Below are 15,114 nucleotides of genomic sequence, written 5' to 3'. Positions count from 1 at the left end.
TGAACGTGATATCGAGAAAGTTTGTTAATGATATAAACTGATTCAAAGATAATATGAATTTGGTTGTATGGCTCTTTAGTTTTTAACAAAATTGTTGCGTTATAAAAATGCTGAAAGATTTTACGCAGACTCCACACACTAGCTACAGCCTTCGGGTATATTATGGTTTTAAAACCTGTTTTACCGAATGTGGCGCATCCAACATGTATCATCTAAGGTGTATTCTAATTCTCGTTTTCTTGCTTAACCTGAAGTCCTCAAAACCCAAAACCATGAAATAAATGCAATCATTTCATATTTTAGAATATGAAAGATGATATGAAGATTGGATTGTGTATATTTGTTTGTATGTATGTATGTATGTATGTATGTATGTATGTATGTATGTATGTATGTATGTATGTATGTATGTATGTATGTATGTATGTATGTATGTATGTATGATCTTTTCACGCTGTATTAAAGCAAGACACTTACAATCACTGCCTAAAGATTTAAAAGGGTTACAGAAGTCCTTGTAACAAAGAATTTTAGACATAAATTTTAATATCCTGTCTACATGAGCCTGTCTCTCTCTACCCGTTAAAGCTCTTGTGACCAGACATTACTTGTTCGTCAGTGACACTTTGCCATGGGTCACTGCAAGTGCTGACTGTCGGCAAAGAGGCGGTCAACTTGCCAAAATAGAAAACCAAGAAACGCAAGACTATCTGGTGAACTATTTGCATACCAATCAATTGACCGGTGACTATTGGTTCGGGGCAAACGATCTCCAGGAGGATGGCCACATGGTTTACACAGATGGCGATGAATTGACTTATCTAAACTGGTACCCCGGCGAGCCAAGCAACTTCAGGAAAATTGAGCACTGCGGTCTTTTATTGTAAGTATACTTATACAGTTTAAAAGCTACACTGCTCTAATATTAGGTATGGAACTCGGTTAGATGTAGCAGCCAGGATGAACGGACCATTTTACTCCTCAAAAACGCCCCCAGCATCGTTTTCGGAAATGGCCCTTGCAATAGTTTAGGCGACGGGTATGTCTAGAGCCCGGGCCGGCGAGCTCTCCGTATGCCTGCATTAGCCATTTCTCAAAACGGTGCTGGGAGCATTTCTTGAGGGGTAAAAATGGTCTGTTCACTCCCCCTGCTGCTGCTGATTACGTGCTGGATGTGTAAAAAAATATTATTCGTGAAACATAAATACACATAGACATGTCTGTCTGTCTGTCTGTCTGTCTGTATGTTTGTATGTAAGTATTTGGTAAATTCTCAATGGGACTCAAACTCACCATACGTACGGCACCCAGTCACCAAGCGAAGACATCACAGTCAAAACCGTTCAGCTAAATCTCCACGCTTAAAATGAGTTGTTCAATAACCGAGCTATAGTAACTGTTGTTACAATCATTCTGACGGCGACCCCTCCACACGAAGTACCCTCACACATTCGCTATCACTCATCGCTTACGAAATTTATCAAAGCAATGAAGACGTGTATGTATGTATGTATGTATGTATGTATGTATGTATGTATGTATGTATGTATGTATGTATGTACGTACGTACGTACGTACGTACGTATGTACCGTTCAGCTAAATCTCCACGCTTAAAATGAGTTGTTCAATAACCGAGCTATAGTAACTGTTGTTACAATCATTCTGACGGCGACCCCTCCACACGAAGTACCCTCACACATTCGCTATCACTCATCGCTTACGAAATTTATCAAAGCAATGAAGACGTGTATGTATGTATGTATGTATGTATGTATGTATGTATGTATGTATGTATGTATGTATGTACGTATGTATGTATGTATGTATGTATGTATGTATTTGTCAATTTTATCGATGTATCAATGTAATTTATCAATGTATTTGTCTAATTATTTGTTCCTGTCGCTCTTTTTATCCCTGTCTATGCCAGTGAAAGAGAGAATTACCGTTGGAATGATGGACCTTGTGAAATACCTTCAAATTATATTTGCCAAATAGGTAAGTTCCGAAAAATCAAGCGTTATAGATCCAGTAAATATTAAAGCCTTACCAGCTGTAACTCTTGAAATTTGTTGACCTCAAAAGATCTTCCTATTCGTTACTTGTTTCCTCTGAATTCTACCCTCTGAACGGATATGGACTTTTACTGCATTAGAAAACCATTCCTTTGTGAAACATTGGACGAGTAAATTCAAATTTTAACGGTCAGTTTGATTTCCCGCCACTTTCAAAACTTGGTAATATTACAAAGGAATCAGAACATACAATGTCACAGTTGAAAACAGATCGGACCAGTCTGTGCAATTAATGTGAAGATTATTTCAGATTGCACATACAGTCCCAGCTGGTGGTTATAAATAATAAGTGTATATATACACACCTAAATCAGAACATTCTAACAAACGTATTTTAGTTTGAAAGTTAAATCATAAAAACAATGCGAAAATATACTGCTAGAGGGGCTTTAATTACTAGGAAGATCATCAGCTAGATCATCTGCTAGATGGAAAGCCCTGCCACTTCACTTGATTAGCTATTGCGGTCCGGAATTCCTGACTTGTCATTTTAATTTCGATAATGTGTCTTGCTTCTCTTTTCTTCACGAAATTACATGTTTTTAACAAATCACCTCAGCCTGGCATAGGGCGGGCATTGGTCGTATCAATTTCTTTAAGCCTAGTTATAAAATCATATTCATCTAGATTTACTTCATCAAATTATCTGGGGAATATTAATATTGTATTACCTGATTCCAATGATCATTTATTTTTAAAATGTCAACGTTTGGGGAATTTCTGGCATCAACTTGATATACAATACGAAGTTAATTTCAAAACAATTATTCTTGGCTACAAAATCTTGTACACATATTCTTTTAACAGGTTTGTGAACTTTATCGTTACAGTCGCAAAATATTGTTTTCTTCTTGGGTTCACTTAAGACATGATTTTAACAGTCAAAGGTCAAGAGTGAGTTTTGACTTGTTCAATAGATATTTGCATTTCATGTATCAAATACACAAGACGAATAATAATTCTGAGTTCTTGAGATCGGGGAAGAAACTATTCCGGTAAAGACATTTTTGCTGAGAAAAAAAATACAAAAATACATTCCCAGCTCCTTATTGTCATTGTTTTCTATGGCACTTGAATTGTATTATGTCACAGTAACTGTAAGTTTTATAAATAGCAAGAAAATGATGATGATGATGATAAATGAAGATCATCAGAAATACTGTTAAAATGTTCGGTTTTTTATTTATATTCAAGACAATATAAATGTTATGATGTTTGAATGTTATTGATCGCAAAATTCCGCTTGCCAAGCATCGTGTTTTAAATTTATGCTTTTTTAACGATCTTTATTAGATACATGCATAAGTGAAGGCTTGGATGGAGTGGCACCCGGTGAAAACTTTGACGATCCGAACACTGTCGTGTTGAATATCGGAGACGCCGTCACTTGTACTGCTGATATCATCGGATGGCGGTTCATTCCGAAGGACAACTCCAGCTTTAGCATGGTCATATACCGACCAGATGGAGAGAATCGAGGTCGCTACATCCGCGTGTCAAGTTGGCTATTGCAGGCGGCCGAGCCTGGCACCGTGAACATGGTCACTGGTCATGAGTATGGATTCACCGTACATCCCGGTGACGTCGTAGGTTTACATGCTAACTACCTCGCCCTTGCCTGGTCACGTGACAATGGCACAGAACACTTGATCATCGACGGTATGGGATCTGAAGCCCTCGACCAAGTGAACGTATCAACCACTCAGAATGCGGTCACGGAAATAAGAAGATATCCAGTGGAGCCGATTTTCAGCGGTAAATATGTTATTAAATTATGGTAAAACGCAAAATTTCTAAACAGTTTGTTATGGCTATGCAATGCCAAGCTTTCTGAAACTAAACGTGATCTCCTGGTCAGCTTCACAGGCAAAATGTGACATTTACTGACGACTTTGCTTGTTTTTTAATATTTTTGTAGCCGTGAAGGTACACAAAAGTAAGCTTATGTGAATTTTTTTGTCGTGAATAAATGTAAATTTAAGATCATGTATTTAAACCTTTAATAAACTAACAAATAAATACATAACTAAATCTTAACAACATTTTATGTTTAATTTGACCGATGTTTGGTGTGCACAGTACCAAAAACACCGATCGCGAACATGTTTGACAAGTTAATGTTAAATTTTATAACTGCATTGTTTTATTCTGTTTGGAACCTTTTAGCGTACGCACAACAAGCTGAGCCCTGTATTCAAGATTGATATAGAAAAAAATACTGAATTCATTTTTTTTTCAAAAATGATAGCGTCGAAATGCCAAAGATGAATAAATAGTCACTGTGTGAAAAGAAACTGTTTTCAGTATGTAAGCGCATTTGTGTGGGATCATGCAAGAGGCAACCTTACGTTCGTTGGAATCTAACAGCTTTACATGGAACACAGTAAATACTCATAAAAAGACCAAAGAAAGATAAAAAATAGAACAAAAATGAAACAAAAAACTATATAGGATGATTTTCAAAGTCCTAGTTCTTTAATTTTTTCAAGTTGCAGGATTACTTAGATTATATTTATGTTCGATCATTTCGTCTTGACAGCTTTTCCAGAATGCCTGGCCATAACAGCGTAGCCCAACTTGTACGCATCACTTCATAGTTACAGCACAGACAAATAGAAAGACAGACTAGCAACGGGTGTTGTTCAAGGTGTGAAGCGGTCACGTAACCCCTCCATGTACGCCTCGCCTCAGGTAGCTGTCGACTCTCTTTTCCGAAGAGTGCCGGTCATGCACCCTTCGGTAGTTTCCGGATTTTGGCCAATTTTTAAGCGAAAGTATGTTCGGCAAAGTTCGTGTTGTTGTTGTCGTGTGGTGCTCAGCAGAATTGGCGTGCTGGCGAAAACGGGAAAGTTTTGAGCTTTGGGGAGGCGAATTTTACCATTTTAAAAATTCCTCTCACATTTTTATGAATATATAATGAGTGTGTTTGGACCAAATTTGAAAGTCTTTTATCGATAATATCAGATTTTACTCAATGGTTTACGGTCAGTCATATCATCTTTTACAAGTTCGTCATGGGAGGAAGTGTTTATGAAACTGCTGGCGTGTTATGTTATGAATGGCGTGAAGCAGTGTTTCTGCCCTGAGAGCACACAAAGTAAGTATGGTTGCTTTGCGACAGGCAGCACGATGCCATCTCGTCCTCCTTTTCGCATAATCTAGTGCAATTATCAAACATGAACGAAGTCTCCAAAAAGTCTAACACCTGTGAAGTTCATTATCATATGAAAAGGCCAGTTTGTCGAGACGACCATGAATAAAACAGCGTGCTGCGTTGATAGTCTGTCTTTCTATTTGTCTGTGGTACAGTGAATCACTGTAACTATGGTTTTGGTGTAACTTCGGACCAGCTGAACAAAAAGAAACTCTGCGTATGAAACCTCAAAGCCATAAAAAAATAAAAAGATACCTGACGTTTTCGCAACAATGATACAGAACCCTTTTTGTAATAAGAAGTCGTGGTTTATGTTGTGAATAATGTAAAGAAGCGACTAATTTATATAACTATAGGTAAGCGGACGAGTAGGAGGCGGTTTACGGAATTACGGTACAGTTTGCCAGTAAAACTCCGAGGCCCGCAGGGCCGAGGAGTTTTTATGGCAAACTGTACCGTTAAATTCCGTAAACCGCCGATTACGAGTTCGCTTACCGTGTTATACCACGAATTTGCCGAGTTTTAGAGCCTTGTTTGCACGCCGAAAGTTTTTATTTGTAATTTTAGTGCAGTGCACGTTGAAACTTTGGCAGGAAAACATTGACGCGTTTTGACACCTTGTTGAACGAAAGTATAAAAAAACAACCCATGATTGGATAAAACAAAGTTGACATGTGTTGCTATTGTAGTGCGATGACGTGGTTGAGCACCTGGTTTTATTTGAATTGTATGAATTTGCTTGATTGGTTGGTTGAGTGAAGTGAAAAGGTGTTTGCAGATCGACGTTAGAGTCACGCTTTGCTCATTTGGGTCGAAAACTTTGAGCAGCATACATGCAATTGCCGAGTCGCTCTACGTAGTTCGATATGGCGGATGAAGTACAAATGAAAGCTGTATCCGGTGCACTTCAACTACCAAAGCCAGAGATGGAAAAGAAAAGTCCCCTGTCACGCCAGTGCTAACGGCCACAATCGGAAGACCAAGCTACACAGCCACGTCAGAGAAAGGCGCAACAGAAACTGCAAGTACCAAAAAAACAATATGTCTAGATCCACAATGACTGTGGTACTGCGTGTTTGCTTGTAGCTAGATTTAACTTTACCAAATGCGACTGAAATCTCCACATTCAGTTTTTGACAACTGACTTTGAAGTCTTAAATTTCAGCTTCGAATGATCGTGATAACAATAACCCTAAGACATGAAGTGATATTTGCGATCAATACCGTAACGGTTATTTCACGGTGACCTGTAATTGATTTTGAGGTGTACAGTCACGCAAAATTAATTCAGTCCGGTGATTCTTTTAAAGTGTCTTTACTCTGTACTTGATGGGGAAATAAATTCCTTCTGGTAAATGTCTCGCATGTTTTTTTTACTCATCGCCACGTTTTCTTTTGTTTAAAAAGTGTCCATCTTATAAGTTCTTTTGTTTAAAAGTGTCCGATTTACTAGTAAATCGGACAGTTTTTAACAAAAGAACTGTCCGATTTACCAGTAAATCGGACACTTTTAAACAAAAGAACATGTAAATCGCACACTTTTTAAACAAAAGAAAGCCAGGTGGTAATAATAAAATATTCGGTTATGGAAATTAGAAAGCATGGTTAGAACAATGGGCACGAGGCGGAGAGTGGTATAACGCAATAGTAACCTAAGGGTTTTTGAATGCAGTAGCGGGGTTTAGGCCTATGTACGAGTTTATCGCTTAGCGGAGGTATTGTCAGAAACATCTAACCGCGAGGACAGTATTAACGAAGCGTTACCGTATGACGTACAGAGTCATCAACCCCGGTATTTTCCGAATACCTTTGAAGTAGAACTTAAAGAGCAGACGCGAAAATGATGTGCTTTCAGAAAGCCATCTATGCACCCCAGGGCCGCTCGATCATGATCAGACACTAACGACTCACGCATCAAACAAGTCAGAGGAAATCCAACTCGCGCAGTGCACGATTAAAGAAATAGTAGTTTGGCAGAATTATTCCACATAAATTCACAACTATTTGGACTGGTGTGCGTATCTTGCCCGACATAATGATTGTTAATTCATTTTGCTTCTCTCTTCAACTTCTCAGATTTCCCGTGTTTACATAAAACATGTATGATAACACCCAAAGATATCCGACTCCACTTCCTCCGATACGGTCATTTAGCATACGATTTTCCATATGTTACAGACGCCAGTGTGTGATAAGTGGTTTTCTTTTAACCTAAAAGGAGACGTTTGTTACACAATTTTCGATAAACGAAAAAAGAACACAGGGAGAATAATACAAAAGGGCATGTCTTTAACCCTTTGAGCGGCAAAGTCAAATTTTTCTCGCCTTTATGAAATATAATCAAGTCAATTTTGTCAGATTTTTTCCAAAACGTTGATCAAAAACTGTAGCCATTGAAAAGTGATATTCATTTAGAACAAAATTATCAAAGTAAATATAAATAAGGAAAATTTCATAAAAATTGGTAAAACGTTGCGTTAAAATTTTGGTGGGAAAAATCACAGCACTAAAAGCGTTAATTTGTCTCAATTTCAGTAAACTTTGCCCGCAAAGGACGTCGGTTACATTAAATAAATTTTGACAAAAGTTCGAACTTACGGAAGGTACGAATATCCCCAATCACTGAAGAAAATTCGATATTCGATTGCAAGTTCAATGTAGATTTATTTAAAGTCTTGCCTATCATCTATAGTTTGTAAATGACATTCCTAATATTTGTAGTAATGTTTACAGGCCCGATACATTGTGTACGCGTATATTCGATATCTTTTATCCCAGATATAACTACGATTGGTTTAAACTTTGGTCATCAATGTTAACCAAGTTTGTCATAAAACTTCTCTAGCAAGCGGTAAAATTATAGATTGATCGAATTATGCAGCTTTTATAAAATATGAAACAGCGGTAATTACAAAATTTGTGTGTTTATAAAGCTAATCAAATTTATTCATCAGCATTTCCCGTTTGTTAACTTATACGTAAAAATGATACCATCTATTTCCCTAGCAATCAGTATTTCGTATAAACATATTGCTTGTCGCACAAAGTGGAATGTACGTGACAGATAACGGGATAGATTGTATGTAATTTCATCCTGGATTGCAAGAAGGGAATTTTAAATCATAAGCTTACGTAAAGCGAACCAGTACGTGTTTCATTTCGAAGACGAGATTTGCATTCTGAAAAATACCATGAGAATATTGATTTTGCTTAGACTCCTAGGGGTCACATGGAGATAAGTACTAATTTCATAAACGCATAAGCTCGTTGTAAATAATGTATCAATAAATATAGGGAACATGTTATTGACCTTTCTATAATACGTTGGATCACATATCAGTTCGGAATAAATTCACACGGTATATGTCTCATCTTACATCCCTATAACCCCGCAGGCAACATATGTTCCACACCAATCTGTAACCTTGGGTATCGCAGAGAACACTGTTACAGAATCCAATTGCATCTCAATTCAACACAGGAAAATATTTATATTACGCGACGGTGTACTTATTTTTCAGATGCTGGTCCGTGTGAAGACAGACCCTGTCACAATGGCGGCACTTGTTTACCCAATTTCATACGTGAAGGCGTTACTGCGTGTCAATGTCCGCCCAACTGGCGAGGACCACGCTGCGAAAGAGGTAATTCATAACCGGTTGTTCTACACCACAGAATGATATGACGGTACAATACTATTCTGTTATGTATATCAATGAGTCAAACTGTTGGTCAAGCCTAATTGATGCTTAGCAGAATTTCTGTTCAGACAAACATGAAAGTCAACACTGACGCATGTGATTAATTTGAGGTTTGCAAGTTAGCGGTCTCTCAAAAACGACTCCACCCCAGGCGCAACTTTTGGCATTTCGAGTCTCTATTATCCCACATTTGAGAATTGGGGAAACGATAGGAAAATGTAATGTTAATAAGCTGATATACGATCGAAATACATTTTTGTATGTAGAGAATGTTTGTTCACAATGAGCTTGGCTGATCATTAGTTGGACAGGAAGGGGAAACATGATACATGAACTGCTCTTTCGTTAACACTTTGAAATTCTGAAAATATTCTCTAATGGGTGGCTAAAAGCAAACAGGTGTTGTGAATTTTTGACCCTCATGCGTTACACAAACCCCCGTGCTTTTGACATAGAACTATCAAATGACACCCGATAATGTCTTTCGTCAGAATATCGTACAGAAGCAATGGACTTTGATCAGAATATCACCCACTGGACATTGTGAACAAACAAAAGATGATGGTGCGCCTCGTAACAATAAATCAAGGTGCAGCCCTTGGTTTTTATCTTTATCATTTGATAAAACAACAAGCCTTGGCATATTCAAAAATACATATCGTCTATTATTAGACTTTATCAACGCATGATGCCAGTACATGATGAATATTCCGCAATTTGCATAAATTTTATGCCGTAATAATGCTCATTGATATAATTTGCTTAAATGAATACTATCCTCGCATCTTCCACTTAGAGTCCAAGAAGGTATATTAAGAAAATCTTATGAAATAGCTTCAAGTGTACCTCTTTGTATACTAATTTTAAAAAGGTCGACAGGCTATTCAGCTTTCGCTACAGCTGTACAGTTGCGTGTGTGCATAATGCTGAACGCGATACAGATGGTGTGATTTCAAGTATCGATTTCATACTTACCATACAGCTTCCAATATACCGAGAAAAGGATGCGATAAGGCTTCAGGTGTGACTTTAATTGATGAGTCGAGCCGTGTCTTATAAAAAATTGACTACCTATTCCCTAGGTTACGAGCCTTTTGCTCGCAGTACTTTTTGCAAAATGTTGAGTCATATTTTACTGGCCGATTCACTTAAGATATACCTCCACAAGCTTTCTCACTTTCAAAGGTTTATAAAATATGCAACGTTAAAGGTCAAGAATACATACAGATAGTGGTGGTAGTTCCATTACAAAACAGACCCGTTCGAGAAATAAACGGTTTTGATAATTTCTCTACTTCTTATCATGACCGTCCCTCATAAATGAATGAGCTGGAAACATGAAAGTGTGCGATTCTCGTGACATATGTAGTTGCTTGATTCTATTTCTTTAGCAAATTGCATTAGATGCTACATTAAAAATGAGCAAACATCGGAGGCTGTAGCGGCAGGAGCGAAATTGGTTGAATAATCTCTGTCATGCAGAACAGAAAAAATGTATGTTAGATTGCTATCAATACTCTAACAGAATTGGATAGCGATGCTCTTACTAGTGATCGGTCGTCGACACTGACTCTTGCCAGGATTTGCAATGATTACTGTTCTTTTTCTTGGGTTTCCAGAGGTTGCATTGCTACCGTTTAAGTTCCACGTTTCGCAAAAAACCTGGGCCGAAGCAAAATATGCTTGCGATCGCGAAAATGAAACGCTCGTAGAAATCCTCGACCAGGAAACCCAAGAATACATCGAAATGTACCTGCGCAATTTCAACTTATCCGGCAATTTTTGGATCGGTGCCAATGATCGAGAGGTCGAAGGTCGATGGAATTGGCAAGCTGGCGACGGTTTGATATTTAACAACTGGAGATTCAACCCGAAAGAATTTGTTGATGAGATGGATTGTGCTTATTTGAGGTAAAGTAAAGACAAGCACTTTTTAGAATTTTGGACGAACATGTCAAGTTTACGATTGGTATTTATGTTTTTTCCATGTGAAAATGTTTGTCTTCAGTATCGTTTGGTGTACTTGTCAGTGACACCTGAATGTTGTCATAAGGAATGGAATTCAGAAAAATACTTTGGTGTTGCTTAAGTTTACAAGCTAAAAATAATCCCCAAGTACTTCGCCGGCTAGTACGGACGCATATTAGGTGGTACTGGGAATAAACCTGTTGTTGTTGTTGTTGTTGTTGTTGTTGTTCTTTTTGTTGTAATTTTCCTCTGTTACTTTGTAATGTTTAGAAAGAATATGCCTCAGAGAAAAGACTTTGGTTCACTCGGTTGTTTACAAGATTTTCTCTGATCTGCTGCATCTGTGGGCTGTTTTTGAAGTTTGTGAATTAAAACCAGCTTTCACCGCCATGTCTTCTTGACAATCAAAAATGAAATTTTTCTCGTATAGTCAATACATGGTACAAGGGATTTTTGAATTTAAAGTATCGGTAGACTGGGATGATTTGCTTATCTAATAGAAAGTTTGCACGGCGAACCTAGAGTTGTGTTTTCATGAAAGGTAATGGTTTTAAAGTTCTTTGAGGAAAGATTTACGCCCTCACCTAATCTTTAAATAAGTCTCTCGTGGTCTCCCGCATACGTCATTACTTTTAAGACACGACCAAACTTTGTGTATTGATGTCAGTTCTGTGTGTTTTTCCAAAACTTACAGCCAAGAAGAAAGTTACAAATGGGAAGCTACAAAATGTAACGCGAAGATGCAGTTCATATGCCAAGCGTGTGAGTTTCTCTACATCATGCTATAACGAGCTATTTGTCTGACTCAGGGTTCAATTCCCGAACTAAGAAGCTTGAAATGGGGCAAATCAGTCACAAAACATTAGACATGTCGCATCAAAGTAATATTATAGGTGTATTCACTCTGTCAGATGGAACAATCTTGTAATTTCCAATTTAGTAATGTATTTCTGAAAGAGTTTACATCCATAGAAGGTACACAGGCTAAATTAAAGTGTTTCCAGGTTATTCGCGATATGATAGTTTCGCCCGGAGACTGTAACTTCCGACGCTCATAATGTATTTTCGTTCCTAATGTAATGAAATTTTTGAGAGTCATTTGTTTGGCTATCATCAAATAAGCTGGTACATCGTACAGTCACTAGACAAAATGAACTTTTTACATAAACTAGAAAAATCTTTTCTTTTTATTGCCTTCTCCTTGATCTTTCTTTAAAAACGATTAATCATTGAAGTCTTTGTTATACGTGACATTCTGTTTTAAAATCGTAGATTTGCAATATTGTAAGGTTGCATCTAGATATCTTGGCTTTGCACACATGCTCACACACAATATATTCAATATATATGCCTGTCTACCTACCTAGCAACCCAATACCTAACTACCTACCTACCTACCTAGCTACCTAGCAACCTACCTATATACATAACCTACTTAAATCCTAATTGTCTGTCTTTACAAACTTTTGTTCAAGCCTCCCTCCCTTCTCCCGGATGTCTCTTGCCATTGGGAATGGAATCTATGGAAATTGAGGATGACCAAATAACTGCTTCCAGCTCAGACCACATGCTTGCTCCAATTACGCGTCTAAGTCACCCAACATACGCCAGACTTGGCACAAGGGAATCCTACTATGGCCCTACGGGCGGCTGGATCGCCGACCCACACGACGAACATCCCTGGCTTCAAGTAGACCTACGCTTGCCGACAACTGTGACTGGTATACAGACCGATGGACGTCTGGCAGAGGGCGTGTTTCACGGCTGGGTGAAAACATTTCAAATTGCTTACAGTTTTGATGGTATATCATGGGATATATATAAGGACATTCGAACAGGACTGAATAAGGTTAGTGCCACTACGTTGTAATAATGCATATTCCTTCTAAATTCAGAGGCTACAGAATTTTTTCAGTATAGGAGAAACGCCAAACTGACAACATACAGTGTTAAGGTGTCGAACATTGGATTTCAAATTCATTTGGAGGGGAAAGCAAGAATATTTGAATTTTTGAAAAACGACAACCTTATATTCCTCCATGGATATGAGTTTTGTAACCCGACGTTCCGCAAATTATCGAATGCCAGTATGAAAATTATCCAATAAATATAATATAGATACTTGGTATCCGGAACGGAACGAGCGAGAGCAGCAAGCTGGACTGCCGAAAGTTAGATATTAATAATTCATTTCTAACCTTTTTCGTTCATGGTAGACCTTCTCCGGGAACCAGGGGCGCTACGATCGTCTCACCAATTATTTCGTTCCACCTTTTGTCGGTCGATTTGTTAGAGTATATCCGATAACGTGGGATGACAAAGCTATCCTTCAGTTGGAGCTCTTTGGTTGCAAGGGAAAACGTAAGTTGTCTGTTTTTTCAGTCGATTTTCTTTTGCGCTCCGGTTTTTACAAACAAGATCCGATGTCGTGCCAATGTACAAGAAACGAATTACCTAAAATAGTATTAGATGCTTTAGTGACAAGTGTTTACTAGAAGAAGGATTTTCTCTAAATGCATCTCACACTAATCCTATGGCGTTTTCGACGACAACAATCATGTATAAATAATCATAGAATGTGCATAAGAAACTTTTGAAAAGTTTTTAAAACTCTTTTGCAAAGCAAACGACCATAAACATCTATTGCAGGAGACGTTCTGGCAGAATTCGCATACTACCCGTCGGCCAACTTTCACTTTATAAATCGGAAAGTGATTGAAGATGTTAGCGACTCACACTGTGCGCTTCATTGCCTCGAGGAGTGGGACTTCAAGTGCGTCAGTTTTGTGTATGCTCCCTCTATACGTCGGTGCCATCTACGAGATGAAAGCCCGTGGACACTAGATTTGCCATTGATGGCTGATAAGGACCACAATACTTACATCTTAAGGCGACATCGTAAGTGAGAATGATTCGAGTACATTATTTAGATCAATATTACAAAGTGTTTTAGAATGAAAAAATGTAAAGGCTTTTTCGGAAAAGAAGAATAATAAAGTCTACGGGTACATCATCATGGCTTGTTCATAAAGTCTTCCAGCGTTATCGTAGTGGCTATTCTTAAAAGTAGTATGAGACGATTATATAAGCCGAGACGTCATTCCCTTTATTAAGCAACAACCCCTTTATTTCACGTTGAAAAGATGGCATTAATATACCATATGGCAGTGCATTAAATCACTGCAACAACAGTGTTTTATGCCGCGTACAAAGCTGACAAAAAACATTCTTCATGAATATTAATCCTAACTCTCCCTTAAATGCTTGCAGTTTGTGATCTGACAAGAACATGCGACTTGGGTAAGTACGAGACAAGGGACACCGTGAATATATTGGTGACACTTTTCCATGAATACAAATATGCTATTATCCATCTCAACTTTGTGACAGATGTTGAAATATTTCCTGAATGGCATAAATACCGAAAAAATATGGACGTTAAGCGTTTATTTTTATACTGTAACATATAAGCACTGGTACTTTACAGTGAACGCCACCATAATTTAGTAATATTGGCAACTGTATATAACATGATAAGATATATGTCATGTTATGTGATATGGTGTGACATGATGGCATAGTGTATGATATGATCTCCCTTAGATCTCTGTACATATGAATTGGCGTCTCAAGGAGCTTTCAATCCTCGGATGTCAGCCTCCTCGAAGCTAGACGAAGATCATGCACCAGAGCAGGGAATAATAGGCACTGAAGTGGGTAGCTGGCGTCCTGAAATGGATAACGACACCCAGTGGTTACAGATCAGCTTTGCAAGATGGATGCGGGTGACTGGAATAGCCACTCAGGGGCATGGCGCACATGCCCCTAAAGAATGGATCACCAGTTACTCAATATCTTACAGCCTAGACGGCAACTACTGGTACGATTACCGGGTTGGACATGATGATGTGAAGGTTAGCTGATTTGTAGCAGTGTGGTAGTAAATTTTGGAAGAGTATGAATCGTTTATATGAAGAGCAAACTCTTGATCCAAGGGATTGTGTAGCTTCATAACCTTACATTTTTCCTACTCTTCGTGTAAAAGGGGGTACAAAAGCTCAAACTCTGTCACTTTCATTTACACACTTGGACAATGACATCATCGTGAGTTTACAGTAGGCCACCTGTAGGAAATTGCGGCTTCACAGGGGTGTAATAAAATGAGAAATCACTCACTGGTCTGAATTCCCGTTGTTTGCTGATGCCATACGGTTC

General features: G+C 38.2%; 1 protein-coding gene across 1 annotated transcript in view; it reads left to right on the top strand.

The window, feature by feature from the left end:
• The first annotated feature begins 605 nt into the window (after positions 1–605).
• LOC139114030 (uncharacterized) overlaps positions 606–15,114 on the top strand; it is a 60,085-nt gene continuing 45,576 nt past the window's right edge. Inside the window, exons 1-11 of the mRNA XM_070675505.1 lie at positions 606–883; positions 1,932–1,999; positions 3,370–3,831; positions 8,752–8,874; positions 10,551–10,842; positions 11,594–11,661; positions 12,375–12,748; positions 13,116–13,260; positions 13,549–13,797; positions 14,170–14,199; positions 14,503–14,813. Of these exons, the coding sequence (XP_070531606.1) occupies positions 789–883; positions 1,932–1,999; positions 3,370–3,831; positions 8,752–8,874; positions 10,551–10,842; positions 11,594–11,661; positions 12,375–12,748; positions 13,116–13,260; positions 13,549–13,797; positions 14,170–14,199; positions 14,503–14,813 (2,217 nt within the window). The 5' untranslated portion in view covers positions 606–788. The remainder of the gene's footprint in view (positions 884–1,931; positions 2,000–3,369; positions 3,832–8,751; positions 8,875–10,550; positions 10,843–11,593; positions 11,662–12,374; positions 12,749–13,115; positions 13,261–13,548; positions 13,798–14,169; positions 14,200–14,502; positions 14,814–15,114) is intronic.

The sequence above is a fragment of the Ptychodera flava genome, chromosome 16, assembly GCF_041260155.1.
Source record: "Ptychodera flava strain L36383 chromosome 16, AS_Pfla_20210202, whole genome shotgun sequence".
NCBI classification, from domain to species: Eukaryota; Metazoa; Hemichordata; class Enteropneusta; family Ptychoderidae; genus Ptychodera; species Ptychodera flava.
Note: the sequence above shows the minus strand (reverse complement) of the source record. Positions and strands in the feature narration are given on the sequence as shown.